The sequence below is a fragment of the Opisthocomus hoazin genome, chromosome Z (genome assembly GCF_030867145.1).
Source record: "Opisthocomus hoazin isolate bOpiHoa1 chromosome Z, bOpiHoa1.hap1, whole genome shotgun sequence".
Classification (NCBI taxonomy): Eukaryota; Metazoa; Chordata; class Aves; order Opisthocomiformes; family Opisthocomidae; genus Opisthocomus; species Opisthocomus hoazin.
In genome coordinates this window covers 70,620,051-70,637,274 of record NC_134454.1, presented here as the reverse complement: position 1 = coordinate 70,637,274, position 17,224 = coordinate 70,620,051, and the positions used below count along the sequence as shown (strand labels likewise).

The window sequence follows — 17,224 nt, the reverse complement described above, 5'->3', positions numbered from 1 at the left end:
CACAGCAGGTTTTATGTCATTGCTGAACCAGGACTGACACAAGCTCTGGACTGACAGCATTCCAAAGTGGCATACAGAGGATGGATTTGACTTCCACTGTCCCACCTCCTCGCCATGCAGAAGGTTGCTAAGCGTGAAGCTCACACACACACACAAAGCCCCAGGACAGGTAAGGTTCATAGCTGCCTGTTCGGGAACTCTCCATGCAAGCTCCTTTGCAGGGATTCAAAAAACCATGCGACAGGCAACTGCAGAAAGCATTATTCAACCCACATGAAGTTAGCATCTTCAAAATAAAGAATTCTTTACTTTCTTGCCAAAGGCTGCATTTTTTCAAATCCTAGTAGGTTAAACAAACAAGGACTGAAGGCCAAGCTGTTCAGCACATCTTCTATTATATAGTATTCAATTAAAGATGGCCTTGGCATTACAGCAATGGGGCGTTAGTGGGCAGGCAGCCAGGGCACACAATGGTCTTAATTAACAGACACAAGGTTTGACAACAGCAGCTCCTTTCTCTCAGCCTGTACCAGCTGAGAAGTCCTCCTGACCACCACCATTTCCCCAGGCTGAAGCAAGCAGTACTCTCCTTACATACACATGTGACAGAGGTAAAAGTTCAGGCAGATTCCAATCCCTGCCAAATGACTGTAACCCAGTCATCATAAATTATAAGCCATACACACTGCCACACACCTAGCAAGTTTTTTTCTTGTCTCTAAGGCTGTGCTTCTTGAGAGGTGGGAGTATCACATTCTCATGTTGCTCAACAAAACCATGCATGGAGAAGTTGGATCAGAAGGGTATGGCTGAACCCAACGGAGCACATCAGTACTGCGTTGCTATACAGCACTAACTGCTCCACTGCACTATGGAAATAGTGGTTTCAGAATCACAAGTGGACTGATGTCACTTTGGAGACTGCCATATTAATGAGCAGGTAAAGACAGTATTTAAAAAAAAACACAACAACAAAAAAGAAACAAATCAGCTGACAGACAGAAAGTTGCACTATACTCTAGTCAAACCCAGGACATCATATACTTTTGTGAACTCACAGGTAAGAGAAGAGGGAGGAACTAAACAAGTCTAGCCATAAACAAACTGCAATGATAGATAAAAACTGAACATTGAGCTTCCGAAAAAGGTTTATTTTAAAATAACATTTAAGAAGACCTATGTCATACTGAAGAGCCACTCCTTTCTGTATGTGGTTGTAGAGTTTTTAGTTTAGTTACAGTCATCTGTCTGCACATTGCCAATGTTATACTATTGCCACGAGACAGCAAAAAAATTAGAAATGCAATCAAGATGAGAAAGCAAATTGAATCTGAGCTCTGTGAAGATCCTGGCATGTATGTATTATGTCAGTAATTTATATCCAGCACTACAGCTTAATTTTACAACTACATTAACAACAAAATTTCACAAAGTTGTTTAATACCTTCTCTATTACAAAGTAGCAGGGGGAGAACAACCAAATCAATCTTTCAGTGTTACAAAGCTTATCCTAGGAGTGAAGATAATTTGCCCTAGCTGACATGGAACATTGCAGAATGAAATATATTATTAGACTCCAGTTGATGCATTAGTGAACTGATCTTAGCATTTACTTCCACAGACAGATCTGTCCCCTCACTTCCCTCACTCTCCCTCCCTGCCCCTAAAAGACAGGAGAAAAAAGAATTTAAAAATTCAAGTTGATCTGTTGGTTTGTGCTTACTGGCCCACCCATGTCTGATCAGGGTTTAAGTTTAGGTTATTTCAGTGTTGGGTTTTTTGTTTGTTTGTTTTGAGTAGGCTTGGCGTGTTTCATTATTTTCATATGGCTTGGTATACTTTCAGTATAACTGAATTTAAAGTAGCAGCATGTTTTCCAAACCCACTTGTCACCAGGTTCATTTTAGACAAGATACACAAGCCAGCTACCATATATTTTCAGGCATATTGAACATAACTCTACTTCTTGTCCCAGTAACAGTGGCATTCCCTTAGAACTCCTACTGAGAAATCTTCAATTATCTCAGACAAACATCCTACAAAAGCAGTGTCCCTTGTGCAAAGCAGCCAAGGAAATATTTCAATTTTTGTACCAGGTAACTAACAGACATTTTGTTGCCATTTAGATGGAAAGAGCATACTTACTGCTAGGAAGAGCATGCAGTACATGGAGAACGAAGAATGGCCAGAGTAAAATGATAGTCTGGAAGAGAAGAGAGTGGACATCTCATTATTTTTCTTTTGCAGCACTCAGTCTACAATGATTCTAGTTTATCTTACACAAGTGAACTAGTAAAAAAGCAAACATCTCCATGCTTTTTATTCAAGGGGGCTATCTAGGCACAGTAGCCACCACACGTGTCTGACTACAGCTTTTGTCAAATAGGAGACTTCACTACACAGCAGCTATCATCCCAGCATTAAGCTGATCTCCACATCAGGTAGTAACCACTAGCCATTTGTCTGAAGTTTGAACAGCAAACGAACACATCTTTAACACTAGAAATCAACTGCCCTGTAAAGCAGTGTATTTGTTCCATCTTCTTGATAAATACCAGAATACTGTAAATATTCTAAATTTTGAAAATTACTTATCTGACAGTCACAGAATGTTTATGAGAACAAACGACACGTTAATCACTCCAAAACAATTATTTGCATTTGGTCACCATGAAGTAACAACTCAGATGTTTATACCACGTGTACATACGTATAGCTTTGTTAGGTGTACCAATTCATACAGAACACCATCATCTACCATTGAAGGGTGAAGGGAAAGGCAGGAAGGCAGTTCATTAACCAGCCAACCACAAAAGATGACACCTAATATTTGTAGAAATAGCTTCATGCTTGGCTATCTCATTCAAAGAGTGTCAATACTGCCTTCAACGTGTAAAGGCTTCTAGCAGGTCCAGACTGAAGTGACTCGACTGTTGATGCTGGCAGCCCAGGGTGCCTTCGGCAAGGTTCTCCCTTGCACAGGTGGGTTCTGCATGGAGCTGAGTATCACAGTTGCAAAACAAATCACACCCACCTCTTTGTCAAGAAGACAGGGCAAGCTGGAAAGACATTTCTAATTCAGTCTTAAGCAGGAGAGATGGAAGAAACTGTACTTCAGCTGTTCTTTTCTATTTTATGCACAGAGCCTTGTAGCGGTGCTGCTTCAAAGGCTATCAGCCAGGTCTCAGCCACGCTTCTGCTCAATTTAACTACATAACACAGCACTCATTGCTTAAGTTTTGCATACACAAACAGGGCCAAATTAATAAAAAGTGTCATATGAAAACACCAGCCCAAGTGGTGCAGTCGAGACACCTGAGGGGATGGGCTGCCATCCAAAGGGACCTGGACAAGCTCAAGAAGTGGGCCCATGTGAACCTCATGAGGTTCAATAAGGCCAAGTGCAGGGTCCTGCACCTGGGTTGGGGCAATCCATACAGGCTGGGGAATGAAGGGATTAAGAGCAGCCCTGCTGAGTAGGTCTTGGGGGCACTGGTGGACAAAAAGCTGGACGTAAGCCAACAATGTGCGGTCACAGCCCAGAAGGCCAACCATATCCCAGGCTACACCACAAGCAGCGTGGCCAGCAGGTCAAGGGAGGGGATTCTGCCCCTCTGCTCTGCTCTGGTGAGAGCCCACCTGGAGTCCTGCATCCAGTTCTGGAGCCCCCAGCACAGGAAAGACATGGACCTGTGAGAGCCTGGAGGAGGGCCACAAAAATGATCTGAGGGATGGAACACCTCTCCTAGGAGGAAACACTGAGAGAGTTGGGGCTGCTCAGCACGGAGAAGGCTGCGGGGAGACCTTACTGCATCCTTCCAGTACTTAAAGGGGGCCTATAGGAAAGATGGGGACAGGCTGTTTAAAAGCATTTGTAGTGACAGGAGAAGGGGTAATGGCTTTAAACTAAAAGAAGGTAGATTTAGACTAAATGCAAGGAAGAAATTTTTTACAATGAGGGTTATGAACCACTAGCACAGGTTTCCCAGAGAGGTGGCAGATGCCCCATCCCTGGAAACATTCCAGGTCAGGTTGGACGGGGCTCTCAGCAACCTGATCCAGTGGAAGATGTCCCTGATCACTACAAGCAGCTGGACTAGATGGCCTTTAAAGGTCCTGTCCAATCCAAGCCGTTCTACGATTTTATTATAGCACTCCAGACTGCCCTCCACCTTCTCCAGCAGGTCCCTGTGTTGGTGCCTCAGCCAGGCAGACAGCCTGAGGTCAGGGAAATTCCTGACCAAGGGAAACACTTCTACTCTTTAGACAGAGTAATGAAGGCAGCTCCGATGGGCAGTAAGATAATTGGGTTAAACATTCACTACTCAAATACCACAAAGAAGGGAATAAAACAATCTTGTGCACAAACAAAATTGTAACGCTTCCTGCATTAATTTGCATGTATAGCATTACAAAACTGCAACACATAAAACCCGTAATTTTTCTCCATAGGATTTAAGAGTTCTTGGTTTATAGTTGATTGAAAGCACTGCCAAGAGCTTTCCGTTTCAGAGGTACTAAATAAGTAATCTTGAAAAGAATAAGATTACTTTTGTACATGTGTGAATATATATATACATTCACACACACACACCCACAGATATTTTTCAATTCAGTTCTTAGATAGAAAAAAATGTATTGACAATGTGTTATCTTCAGATGTTTAAACTTCAAATGCATTAAAATTACATTTTAGCTAGAAATCCCTTCTCCAGTTCAGTACTTCTCATCAGCTCAAATCTCTGGGCAAGAGTCCACTACGAAATCCAATACCATGAGCATTCTGAAGAGGTCTGTCTTTCAGACAAACATGTCATCTGAGCCACAAAAGCAAAGCATGTTGTTCCACAGAAGAGAATATACAGAATAAGGAATCCCTGGCTCCTATGCCAAAATTTTATCCACTGACTTTGGGGCTATTCCTGCTGTCCATAAGATGCAGGTTCCTACAACTCCTGAAGGCAACCTGTTGCAAACTTCAGGAATGGAGAAGGCTAGTAAGCGAGAGAAGGAATAAACACAACTCTAAATTTATTTAGGAATTCCTATACCATTTTAAATGTGTTGTTGGCTACTGGCATTTTTTATTTTAGGAATGTATTAGCCCAATGTAACATTAAGAATGGCTTGTTCCAAGTTGAAGATTACAAAATTTGAGTGCATTCTCATCAGGCATAGATAAGTATGCTGTACATGACTGAAAATGTGCTTAGCACATGAAGTATTGCCAGAAGTACAACTGGGACAAAGCATTGATCCAACTTGTACACTGTGCAATCCCAGTGAAATTTCTTTGGCAATACTGCGGTCTCTAGAGTTCTTTAAAACACAGATATATTAAAAAAACAGAAAAAAATAATCTTAAAACCCTTTCAAACACTAAGTTTGACAATGGAAAAGTTTCCCAACGATTCCTCAGCACACAAAGTAACAACTTCCCAAAGCCAGGAGAACATCCTGTCTATCAAAACAGCCAAGCAGCTGCACAGCCCAGGCTTCTCTGTGATCATACTGCAAGTCCTGGCTTGCCATGAGCCAGCATTTCAGGAATAAACAAACCTTTAACTAAAAAAGTAGTATTTACTAGTCACAAGAATGCATAAGTATTACAGGAAAACACATTTATAAATAAAACGATACAGACAACTCTCAAAACCACCACCTTTTGCTAACGAAGGAAAGGCTAAATTATCCCAGTAGGAATTTGCACATCAGATTTCAGGACATCTTTTTCGTATTAATATTAGAACAGTATCCAGTGAAACTGTAGTGTCATGAAACATAGTTGGTAAGTGCGAAGTCCATAATCTTGTTTTGATTCTTTCCAAAATAGCAGATTCTGACACCAAAAGAACAGTTTTGCAGAGATCCATGTCTTTTACTCCATCAACACGCACCTCACAGATCACTTCTGATGTGAGGAACAAGGCTTCATTTTAACAGGAAAAAAATGTAAATTTTAATTATTTCCACTACCAAGTTGGATGAATGCCTTAAGCATTCGTAACATGAAACCAATCTCAGGTCTCAGTTGAGGTCTAAAGTATATTCTCAGTTTCCAATGTATACAGTACAGCTGGACATCTCAAAAAGTTCTTAAAAACAACGTAATCTAATCTAAGGGGTACTGAGCTTTCTTGCAACTTCATTTTGCCACAAATTTCACATGGTTTATGATAAAGACAAAAGTAAACATGCCGTACTTTCTTAAAAAGGTTGCCGTGAGACGGATTACAATTAATCAACTACAGTTTGTTATTGTAAGTCTGCATTTTTAAAGATTACCTGGAGAAATAATCAAAGTACAAACAATTCCTAGAAGAAATAATTGAACTGAACCACTCAGTACTTTCAGCCAGGATTTCTAATTGCAGATAAGTAAGTCTGAAACAGATTGCCTTGCAGGTCTGGACACTGACAACCATTTAATTTTGATTCTTTTCCATGCACAAAGGCAATTTAGCCTGGGGAGCACAGCCTGCCTGATAGAAGGTACCATTTTTTCAATTAGTAGAAAACCAGAATGTAACACATAGCAAATAAAAGGATCATTTGACTTACACTGTCACTTGCAAGCAAGCGCATGTTTTAAGTAGTAAGTTCTGCTTGGCAGTATTTTCTGCCTTATTTCATAAGCGCATTACTGAATGCTGGAGCTCAGTAAACAAGCTTGATGCCTTGTCTCCAGACAATGTCTTTGTATGGACAGTTGAATGTGCAGAAACATTTAAGCAAAGTGCAGGAGTCTGACACGGAAATGAATAGCTTTAGTGAAACACAAGACTAGGAAATAGATAAATGCATACAGCACAGTGGAGCACTAAATGGTGAGAAACAAAGTGTCAGAAACGACAGCGGAAAGGGATAAACCAGAAGAAAGCTTGTCTTGTGGTGCCACAATAAACCTGGCAGAGGCTGAATGATAAGGGAATCTTCCAAATACAATTACTGAATTATACAATGATCTCTTGGGGGGGGGGGGGGGGGGGGGGGGGGGAGCAAACAGGAGCAAAATATTATGCACACTCCCACATCAAAGCAAATAAAACCACGCACCAGACTAGCCAGCAAGTCCTTTCTATCCTAAAGTTCCCTGGATTCTCCCAGTCTGACTCAAACCTTCCACTGACATTCATTCACGCTACCCCATTCCATTGATCTGAAGGGGACTGTCAGCCAGCCAGAGCTGCAGCTCAGCACGTCCATGCTGAGTAAGCCAGAGAGCTCCAGACACTTCACAGTAATATTCCTAGAGTTTCAGGGCCATGAGGACATGGTTTAATAAAGTGCTAGTCCTACACCTAAGCTGAAGCACCATATTCTTTAAACTCAATTTTCTCTGCATTCAGTAATCAACATGTTTTCACAGCACCTGCTCGTCTGTCAAGTGCTAGACTTGCACGAGTACAACTTTCAAGATCAGTTGGGGTTGACAGGTTTGACGATTCTGAAATTAAGTGCTTCTGTGATTATTGCAAAGAAATGTTCAAGTGAATGCACAAGCAGTTCATCTACAAGATCAGCAACTACTCAGAAACTCATTTTCAAGAGAAAATACTCCCAGTTTCTCCCACTTTTTTCTTTCTCTGCCAGTAGTCAAACCCAGACTTAAGTACAAAGCATTACACTTACAGGAAAGAATAAGCTGCCAGAGTCTTTCCAATTCAGTAATCCTCATCTGGACAATTTTATTGACAGAGGTGTTTCGATATGAGACTTACTAATAGTAAGCACCTCACACAATTTCCTAATCATATTTCGGGTGAGGGGTAGATCCACTTTAACTAGTGGCAGCTCTACTTTAACTAGTGGCAGATACTGGGAAAACTTTGCCAATGCTGGCACCTCATACACATGAGGCTATGCCCCATTTTCTTGCAGTCACACATTTTTTCTTTTACAGGCTATCTTACCTTATGCTTATTGTACACAAATGAAAGTTGCCTGTTTATCTCACTGACATAAGACAGATCTAGCAGGTTTTAAGAAGAAACAGGCAGTCTTTTCCTGATTTCTAACCACCACTCTTTTGAAACAAGCCCTGCAGACAGTGCAAGAAACCAGGGTATAAAGGATCAACATGAAGTAGTTTTACTCAGTTATGAGTACTACAAGGCTCGTGTTCAGTACTAGGTCGACCAGATTTTTAGGTTTGTTAAAAATTTCTGCTAGCATAATTTGTTGGGGTTTTTTTTTTCCTCCTCTCTGGGAACTGAAGAAATATCTCACAATACATTCAAGTCTGCAGATATCATATAAATTTTATCTATTTAAACAGAAGTATTATACACTGATGGAACAATCTAACTGGGCAATGACTAGTTAGCCAGCTATTCTGCATCTGTCAGCAGAGGTTTGTAACAGCAGCTACTAGAAGAATACACTTCATTGTAAGATAACCAGTAAGGAAAAACCTCATCCCCTACTACCTTTTCCTTTTCAAATGAACAGCAGTTACCCTACACCTTGAACCTCGAAATACTCCAAAGTTTAACCTAGGGAGCAAGAAGTTACCAACTCCTGCCATTCATATCACACACAGACATGTATGTTCTGAGCTCTCGATACCATGAAGTCCAACCAACTTGCATGCTGCAACGGCATTCCACATGCACATTGCAAGACTACTACAAAGCAAGTTCTCTTTTGTCATTTTGTCACTCAACACACAAAAGGAAAATTTACCTTTCCACTACATTTATAGTTAGCCTCCTCCAATGGGGGATGGGGGGGCAGCGAAATCAGGACTTTGTTTACTTCTCTTTCCTAGTAACCCCCCCTCTCAGGAGAGTAAAAGTGAAAACAGCAGCAAGGGGGACTCAAACTAACATTTCTAAAGACTAACAGTTTTCTCTCACATGCATGAGATTACAGGCTTCTGTTCCATTAACCATGTCTGCACAAGTTATCCACACAATACTGTTCTAACTCGCAGGAGTGTTATTATCATTTTACATAAAGGGAATGAAAACAAAAAAGATAATCCCTGTTAAATCAAGGATTTTATTGTTATTGTCTCTAAGAAACTGCTTTGGGCATGAAGTGCCTGGCAAATATGCAGAACCCTTCCCCCAACAGATTTCTGTAATCTTCTAAGGTGAAAAAGGAAAGGAGGCAGCAGGAGATCTGTCGGCATTAAGGGGATTTCATGTTTGAGCAACAGTTACACACATGTCCAGAGTTTTATTTTGAGATACTCTTAACTTGGACATAAGCTTTGCAAATCACTGAAATTCTGCCAAGAATAAGAAGATGCATCTACATGCTTGATTAGCCACAGTTAGCTTCCAAGTGATTTTCAGTGTGTGCTGAACACAAGTTAAAAATTTTGATTTCTAATGAACTTAAAAGCATGATAAGTTACTGAAATAGCAGACAGATTGCAAGCACAGCTTTTTCTGAAAACCATTAGAGGGTGAAGAGTTTTATTTTCAGTTACGAAAGTGAATGCTATCCATCACAACTGAGCAGGGCCAATTCACATCAGGGCAACCAAATACAGCCCCATTTCATCATACAATGTAGCCCAGAAGCTTCTGAAGTTTTAATATGTAAAGACTACTATATTTCAGCTTTTTCCTTCCATGTCAAATTAAGTGTAGGTGCCCTGACTAAGCTCCAGTTCTCAGAAGTGGTGAATAATTTCATCATGACTGGAAGTGTTCCCAAATCAGCCATGTTTACATCTTGAATAGCAGTAATGACAGAAGGGTGAAAAGAGGTGTAAAAAGTTGCACCATCTGAATAATAGTACACGGGACCTTCCATTCATCCTTCTCAACTGCTTTAGTATCCAAGGTTTTTGAGATCTCTTTGTCTGTCTTTTCAGAAGTGAAAACTACTAAATTAGCCTCTTACAAAAACTCCTGAACGTATACGTTTCAGTACTGTAGAGCACTTCACAGGTTAAAAGCTCCATAACAGAAATAATCAGAATGCTATACACAACATACCAGTATGCCCCTAGCAAACATGTACTGAAGTCTGTGGCAGCTTCAGAGAAATTTCTGATTTGTGATGCTGTTAGAAACTGACAGACTATATAAATAATCCATTTAGATATGCTTGAATATTAAGTGCAGTTTAATTTTTGACGAAGCTTTATCAATAAAATCTTGGAACATTTCATACAAGCTAAGTTATTTTAATGCAAAATAATGCTTCATCGTAAGAAATACTCCCAGAACTGAGAGACAAGTGGGACAGGAAGAGAAGGAAGGAGAGACAGGAGCAATTGTTTAATAGACATGGGTTAACTTGAAGCAAATGTCCAGCCTCTTGGCTTAGGTTTAAAAAAAGCAAACCAATTGCAAAGGCTATCTAATGAAACAGCGGAAAACAAAAGTACTCATTAAAATGGAAGTAAGCAATGTATGAAGTTATGGTTTTGTTGGCATTTGTTATTTTAACCCAGTTACAGTTTTGAAGGTGTACATAGAACAGGCAAAGTAAGAGTTTCAAAAGTTTTGTTGAAGTTCAAAACAAAGCTATGCCGGTTAGCCCCATACCAGCCGCCTGGCACGGGTGCCTCGCCACTGGGAACTGCTCTGAGTAATTTAACTGCACTCACCGACATGCATGAGTACAACCTGCAAAAGAGCTCTGAACAAAGCTGAAATAAAATTCCTGGTAAATGACTGGTAAAGAGCAGCACCTTGGCAATTGTGCTGAAATAAATTATCAAGGTCAAAACAGTCAGCTCTAATTTCCTAAAGACTTCTTTGAAGACTGCATTTTTAGTTTCCAATAGCAGACTACACACTGCTTGTTTTGAGCACAGTCAGCACGGGAGCAATACATCAAGTGAAGTAGGGAACTGTTTCTTCCTTTAGACATATGAGTTGTAATATGAATCTGTACATTAGTAATACAACTATAATTATGAACCTTAACAGCTGCATTATCTGTTACCACAAACAGAACAAAGTGACACACTGAAATTAGAGAACTATCCAAAAGTTAAGGGCAACTTCAGAGAAAGTGCTTCACACACACATACACATCCCTGCAAGCTGCACAGGTCTGCTTTGGATTCTATTAGACAGAGTTCAGGCTGCACAGAATGCCTCTGAAGTGGTGTACAACATGCCTTAATATTTACCACTTCAGATTAAAAGGTTTCACTTTTGTGTATGTGTTTAGTGAGCTGACAAACAAACCAGAAAGGACAGCTTCTTGGATCTCCCTAGTCCCCAAGTTTTTATTAATCCTCCAGACCCAGAACTCTGAACTTTCAGGTCCCACCCCAGCATCCATACTCAATAAAAAACTAAAAAGTGACTTCTAACAAAAAATATTTATAAGCTACTGATTGTACTACTGTGACAAACCTGCACTGCTCAGCTACAACACAACAAATAGCATATCCAAGAAAAACCTGTACTAAACAGGAAGTCTGAGCAGGTAGATTAAGACCCCTTTAGCACACACCCAGGACTATTAGACATGGAAAAAAATAATACTTCACACTGTACAACAATGTGTGCTGACAGGAATTAATTTAACCATTGCTAAAGCAACAGTATAAATCATCAATCTGTACTCCACACTGCAACCAGATTTAGCATGACTACAAGAGGAGGGCATCAGCAGCCTAAATGAACATGCTGGCATCCAGTTTGTCTTCTGAATATCCATACCATTGCTCTGTCCCTCCTCCTTTATATTCAACTGTCCTGTTTAGGGAGAACATGGATTTTGGGAACAATCAATAAAAAATTATTTCATTCTAATTTGATTCTAAAGCTCAAAGCATGTCCTCAGACCTGATTTATAATCTGGCTCAAGTTTCAGCTACAAGAAGATTTAACAGCGAACTCCTTTTAATTTAATATATACTATAGAAGATTATTAAGGCAACCACTTTAAGTACATCCACCGTCAGTACTCATTTACAGATCACCTGCACCACCTTCTACTCGCTCAGAAACAGGTTATGCAAGACACAGTATGTATGCACATGCATACTACACACAGTCTCTTAATTGGTTAGTTAGAAACCTGCTATCATAGCTAAAATTGTTTGCTTAAAGGGCTGATCTGTCAAAAGACTGTTTAGACTTAGTATATTCTCACATTCTTCTCTTGAAAAGACCCAAAGCCCTGCTTTCTACTTCCAACTCTGCAGCATGTCAATAAAGGAATAACATGTTATGCTTATGCGTTCCCATCTGCAGCTGTTCCCCGTCTCATAGCAGCAGCATGATAATTAAGCACTTTATACCCCTGGAATTAAAAAAGCTGCTTGGTTTACCTGAAGATTATAGACCATCGCTACACGTGTGTAACACCTCCGATTTCTCCATTTTAAAGAGCATGAAAAAAGTGGGGTGTGAGATGTTCGCTACATGCATTTCTTTGCTCTAATGAATACGGCCCCCTCCACTTTCAAGAGTAGAAACCAGAATTGTCTCCTTGTACTGCACAGAAATAGCTTTGTTATGGAACTACTGTCAATATTTCAGTTTCAAAAACGTGAAAGAGTTTAGAACTGCATGAAGATGTCTAAATTTTATTCTATATTTTTGGAAAAAAACAAAAGTATCCAACAATTACCCATATTTGAAATTCAATCCAGTTGCAGTCCAAAATGGCAATAAAACTGTATCAGAGGGACACATCTGGCATTTATGAAATCCAATTTGGAGCAGATGTTATATATGAACAAGAGAAAAAGTCTTCATATTTAAATCTCAGAAGAACAGAAACAAGTCAACAATACCTCAATGGTAGATGTCTTAAGAGACAGGAAGACTGGAACACCTCCATTTCTGCACCTTAAGCGACAGCTCCACAAATAAGCTCCAGAGTAAAAGTTCGTGAATTGAAAAGTTCAAGAAATTAAACCATATTATGTTCACCCTTTCCTTTTAACTCGCTACAAGCTACAGCTGCAGATGCACATAAAGGAAATACAAAGTCATTAGAGAAGCTCAGGAGGAAGCTCGCTTAGATGTTTGGAGGCCAGGGTTCAAGTCTTGCCCAAGGCTGAAGAATATGAAGAATTGCTAAGTCTTCCTTTCGGGCTTAGTAAGTAATGTTGCACACAAAAGGGAGGAGGGGCCAACCCCAAGATACGTTAGAATGCACTAGTTACACTGGGCATCTCCAACACTGCCATACAGATTAAAATTTCGAGAGACTAGAGGAATACGAGCTCAGGCATCTCATATCCAGAAAGGCTTCTCCTAGTGAAATTCAGCTGCCTCAAAATCTGCTGGAAGGGCAACATGGCAGGGTGAGAGCAATTCAACAACTTTCTTTTCTCACACTAACAGCAAAATTGCACTCTGCTGATCTGTTACTTGGGAGCAAAGATTAACTAGCTGGACACTGGACATGTCAGCAACGGTCTTGGTTGCAGTAACCATGAGATGGTAGGATTTCAGGGACAGCCTCCTCAGAGCACAAAGACATTCCATGCGCTTGTGGAAGACAGCAAGAGGCCACCTTGAGAAGACAAAAGATTCAGCATTTTATAAGATATCTTTAAGGTATACTCAAAAGGACACAAAACTTAGCTTTTAAGAGAAGCCAGCATGTTTATTTTCTGAAGTGTTTTCACACTTTATCTGGTGACATTTTAGAAAGTTTTTTTAAAAAATAGTTTTCACCATCATCTGCAGGTAGCAATCATCCTGATATGCAGTATAAAAATACAGATTTATGTTAATCCAAAACTATAAAGAGTAGCTTCATAACCCAATTGCCATGTACCTGAGATAATTCTTAAACTTTTATCCACTAAATTAATTGGTCCTAATTAGTTTCTGTTTCAGAGACTTGTGACCACTATGGCACCAGCAGCAAATCAGGTACCTGAACATGCAAGAAGAGGAACACATTAATTCAAAACCTTTTGCTGTCAAAGGTTATAAGTTCAACACAGCATGAGGAACAGCTGTGTTTCACATTCCTTACTGAGTAGTGATATTACAAGCCTACTTTTTTCCTACCTTATTACTGCAGGAAGTGATTCTAAAACCAGAAAATTTAAGTAAGTATGCTTTAAAGTTTTGAACTTCCAGGGAGTCATCATTTGCACCAGCAGTAACTTATTCCCACCCTAGTATATTATAGTCTGTGAAATTATTCAGCAGACTGAGTAATAATACTACATACTTCATGCTACAAAATTTATTCTTAACATTTTGTGGTTAAAATCCAAGTTTAAATAGCATCAGATTCAACATACCTGACCTTTACACAGGGCTTTAATGTGCTGTTTGTGCTGCCAAGTTTATAAGGTGATATATATATAAAAGTGACAGCACAATCTTAAATTAAGTTCTAAAAATACTATAAGCTGTATATGGCACCTACTACATTGTTTGAGAACTACACAGGACTCCCATTCAAATGTTTTTCCCATTACACACAACTCTTCAATAACAGAATCTTGGTTTATGAGAGTTCTGTATTCTTGTTTCGGGGCAGGTTTTTGTTCAGTTTTGGGTGTTTTTTGTTGGGAACGCTTGGGGTTTTTTTGTTTGGTGCTATTTTGTTTGGGGTTTTTGTGGGTTTTTTTCAGTTTTTACCTGCTTGTAGAAAAAAAAAGTCTTATAAGACCCAAGAGAAAAGCCTGTTGCCATTACAAAGTTCCCATTTTCTTCCTCTTGAAAAAAAAAGCTGACAGAACCTTTAAAGCCATGTTTACTGTCTTTGAGATTGGATTTTACAACAAACAAGAAATACCCATTCTTTGCTTAAGAAGACACTCCAGGTTTACAGACACAGTTAAGACTGACCTTTTCCAGGTTCAGGTTGGCCTGGTCAAGCTTGTCTCCTGGGTTCCAGATCCTTCTACCTACGGATTTACCAATGCTTTTCTGCACAAATGCAATCAAAGTAGAGTTAGCAACTCCTGACTGTCAAAACAAGTCAGGAGCAACTAGTTGACATCACCACACAATAAATCAGTACAGCCTAACAATACAGTTAGAAGGCATCCCATCACCATCCTGAAGTCCTGAAGCACAATCCAGTTAAGTGTAACTAAACAAACAGCTTTTAAAGTTGCCTTTTGTCCCCTACCAGTAGCCTAAAAAAAAATTTCCAGACCAATCAAGTGTTCAGATATACTAACAAAGGCTTTTTTGAGACTGTTGAAGACTTATCCCACAGTTCATATACTAAAAGAAAACAGCTCTTGATGTTTTACCCTGTTACTCTACTAGACATTCAATCTTCATTGTTTACAAACTCATTTCAGATAGACAACCAGCAACTACATCAAAGTACTGTCACCAGAAGAACACCAAAATACTAATTCACAGCTGCTACTGCTGAACATCTGTGGTTTCTAGTAACTCTTTCGGATGCAAGTAAGCTAACAAACACAATGCTGGAACAATCTGCCATGGACGGGCTAGAGCAGAGAGGTTTGGAAACTATGCCTTAGCTACCAGTAAGGAATGGAGAAGTAATTTTCTGTCCTTTTGGTGTCCTCTCTGCCTTCTCTCTGAAGAATTTGGGCATCGTGCCAACCAATTCAAAGCAAAGCAAAGGTAAGCAATAGCAAGACAAAACAGAAGACAGAATTGAACAAGAATGGGAGCTGCAAAAGCCAAAGGGATTACAGATTAATATAGACTGTTCACTCACATCCCTACTCAATCACAATTCTAGCCTAGCACACCTACCTATTTTATTGAGCATTGCTGTGCTGATATGAAAAAGGAAACAGGATTTGGCAAGTCATTATCTTTACAGGTGTTTAAGAAAGTACCTTAAAGGCAATCCAGTAGCATTAAATTGTACACTGGTACACTGAAAGTGACATGCTGATTGCTAGCACCAGTGACAGGAGGACCCCTTGGCTTTGATCCCTCTTCATTCATATACACTAGAACTTGTGCTTGTTAAACAAACATACTTTTCTAAAACACTGAAACAAGCCAGTCTCTTAGCAAAGAAACTACACAATATGAAGTTCTGTACCCTTCTGCCTAGTGCAATTACATTTTAAAAACATGTATCTTACCCAACTGTGTTGTATGCTTTAAGGAGAACTTTGCTATTTTTATAGTCAAAAAGAAAAAATCCCCTTCATGGGCCAAGCATGTTTACTGAGTAGTCTTAATATTTAAATGGAATATTACAAAGCTCTACACACAACTAGGTGTGGCATCAAACCTAGCAACACTTTCCTTAAAGCTCGAGAATGCAGTTCTGTGCGAGTCATTCACCCTCAGAAAACTGCCATGAAGTAGCTCATACCAAGCTTCTGCGTTTAGCTTAAATTAAACATGAAAGATTACCTGAATAAAGTTTGCCTTACAAAGAGACACAGAAGAAAAGTATTTTCTAATGCTACTACTTAGTTTAACTGGCAAATTTAATAACTAGTTATTTCCTGGCATATTTTAGAGATCTCCATGTGCTACACACTTTGAAGATACACAAGTCAACTCCTACATGCAACTTGCAGCAAACATGAATGAGATTTACTAAGCACACAACTGTGACTGTGATCCTCAGTTTATCTTAGCCACCAGTAGCACTGTAAGTGCAAACGCACTGTAAAAGTTGTCAAGGAGAATCCAAGCTATTTAAAACTGAAGAGGACTGTTTTCAGCATGATAGAGCAAACAAGTCACTGAAGTCAACAAGAATTAGCTTATCAAGCTCAGGTTAGAAAGTAAAACCTTACTGAAACTAACCAGAACTCACAAGCACTTTATTAATTTAGACAACCAAGTGTTAAGTGCTTTATATTCGTGATAAAACATGTACTACTGTTACTGATAAACAATCAAGACTAATTATTACCTTTCCCCCATGCCTACAGGTTATAACATAACAGACATGTGCAAAGAGGTGCAAACATCAGATTTGCATAAAACAGTACCGGAAGAAAATGCGCAGTGGTACTTGCCCACAACACTCAGCCTCCAACCATAACTTACAGGCTTCCAGAAACATTGGTTGTTTTCTTGGTTTTATTCTTCTCGAAGTTTGTTCAAATGCCTTTTTGAACCCACCTACAAACTTAAACCCACCTACAAACTTACACATCCCAGCTTACTTCGTATTAATCTTCATATGGGGAAAAAAAAACGAAAAAAAGGAAAATACTTGAAATGTTTCACCTTCCAGTTTTACTATTAGGAGGAAACTGAAACAATCGTTCATTAACCAACTTCTGTACCACTTCTAAGGTATCCTTTAGAGACTTCCATCTTACACCCATCTCTTCAACACACACCCGCTTACTCTATTTCAG

At 39.5% G+C, this 17,224-nt stretch overlaps 1 protein-coding gene across 3 annotated transcripts in view; it reads right to left on the bottom strand.

Annotated features, from left to right (window-relative positions):
• PLPP1 (phospholipid phosphatase 1) overlaps positions 1–17,224 on the bottom strand; it is a 69,760-nt gene that overhangs the window by 15,783 nt on the left and 36,753 nt on the right. For all 3 annotated transcript variants that reach the window (XM_075447346.1, XM_075447348.1, XM_075447347.1), the window contains one exon: positions 2,146–2,203. In XM_075447346.1, the coding sequence (XP_075303461.1) occupies positions 2,146–2,203 (58 nt within the window). The remainder of the gene's footprint in view (positions 1–2,145; positions 2,204–17,224) is intronic.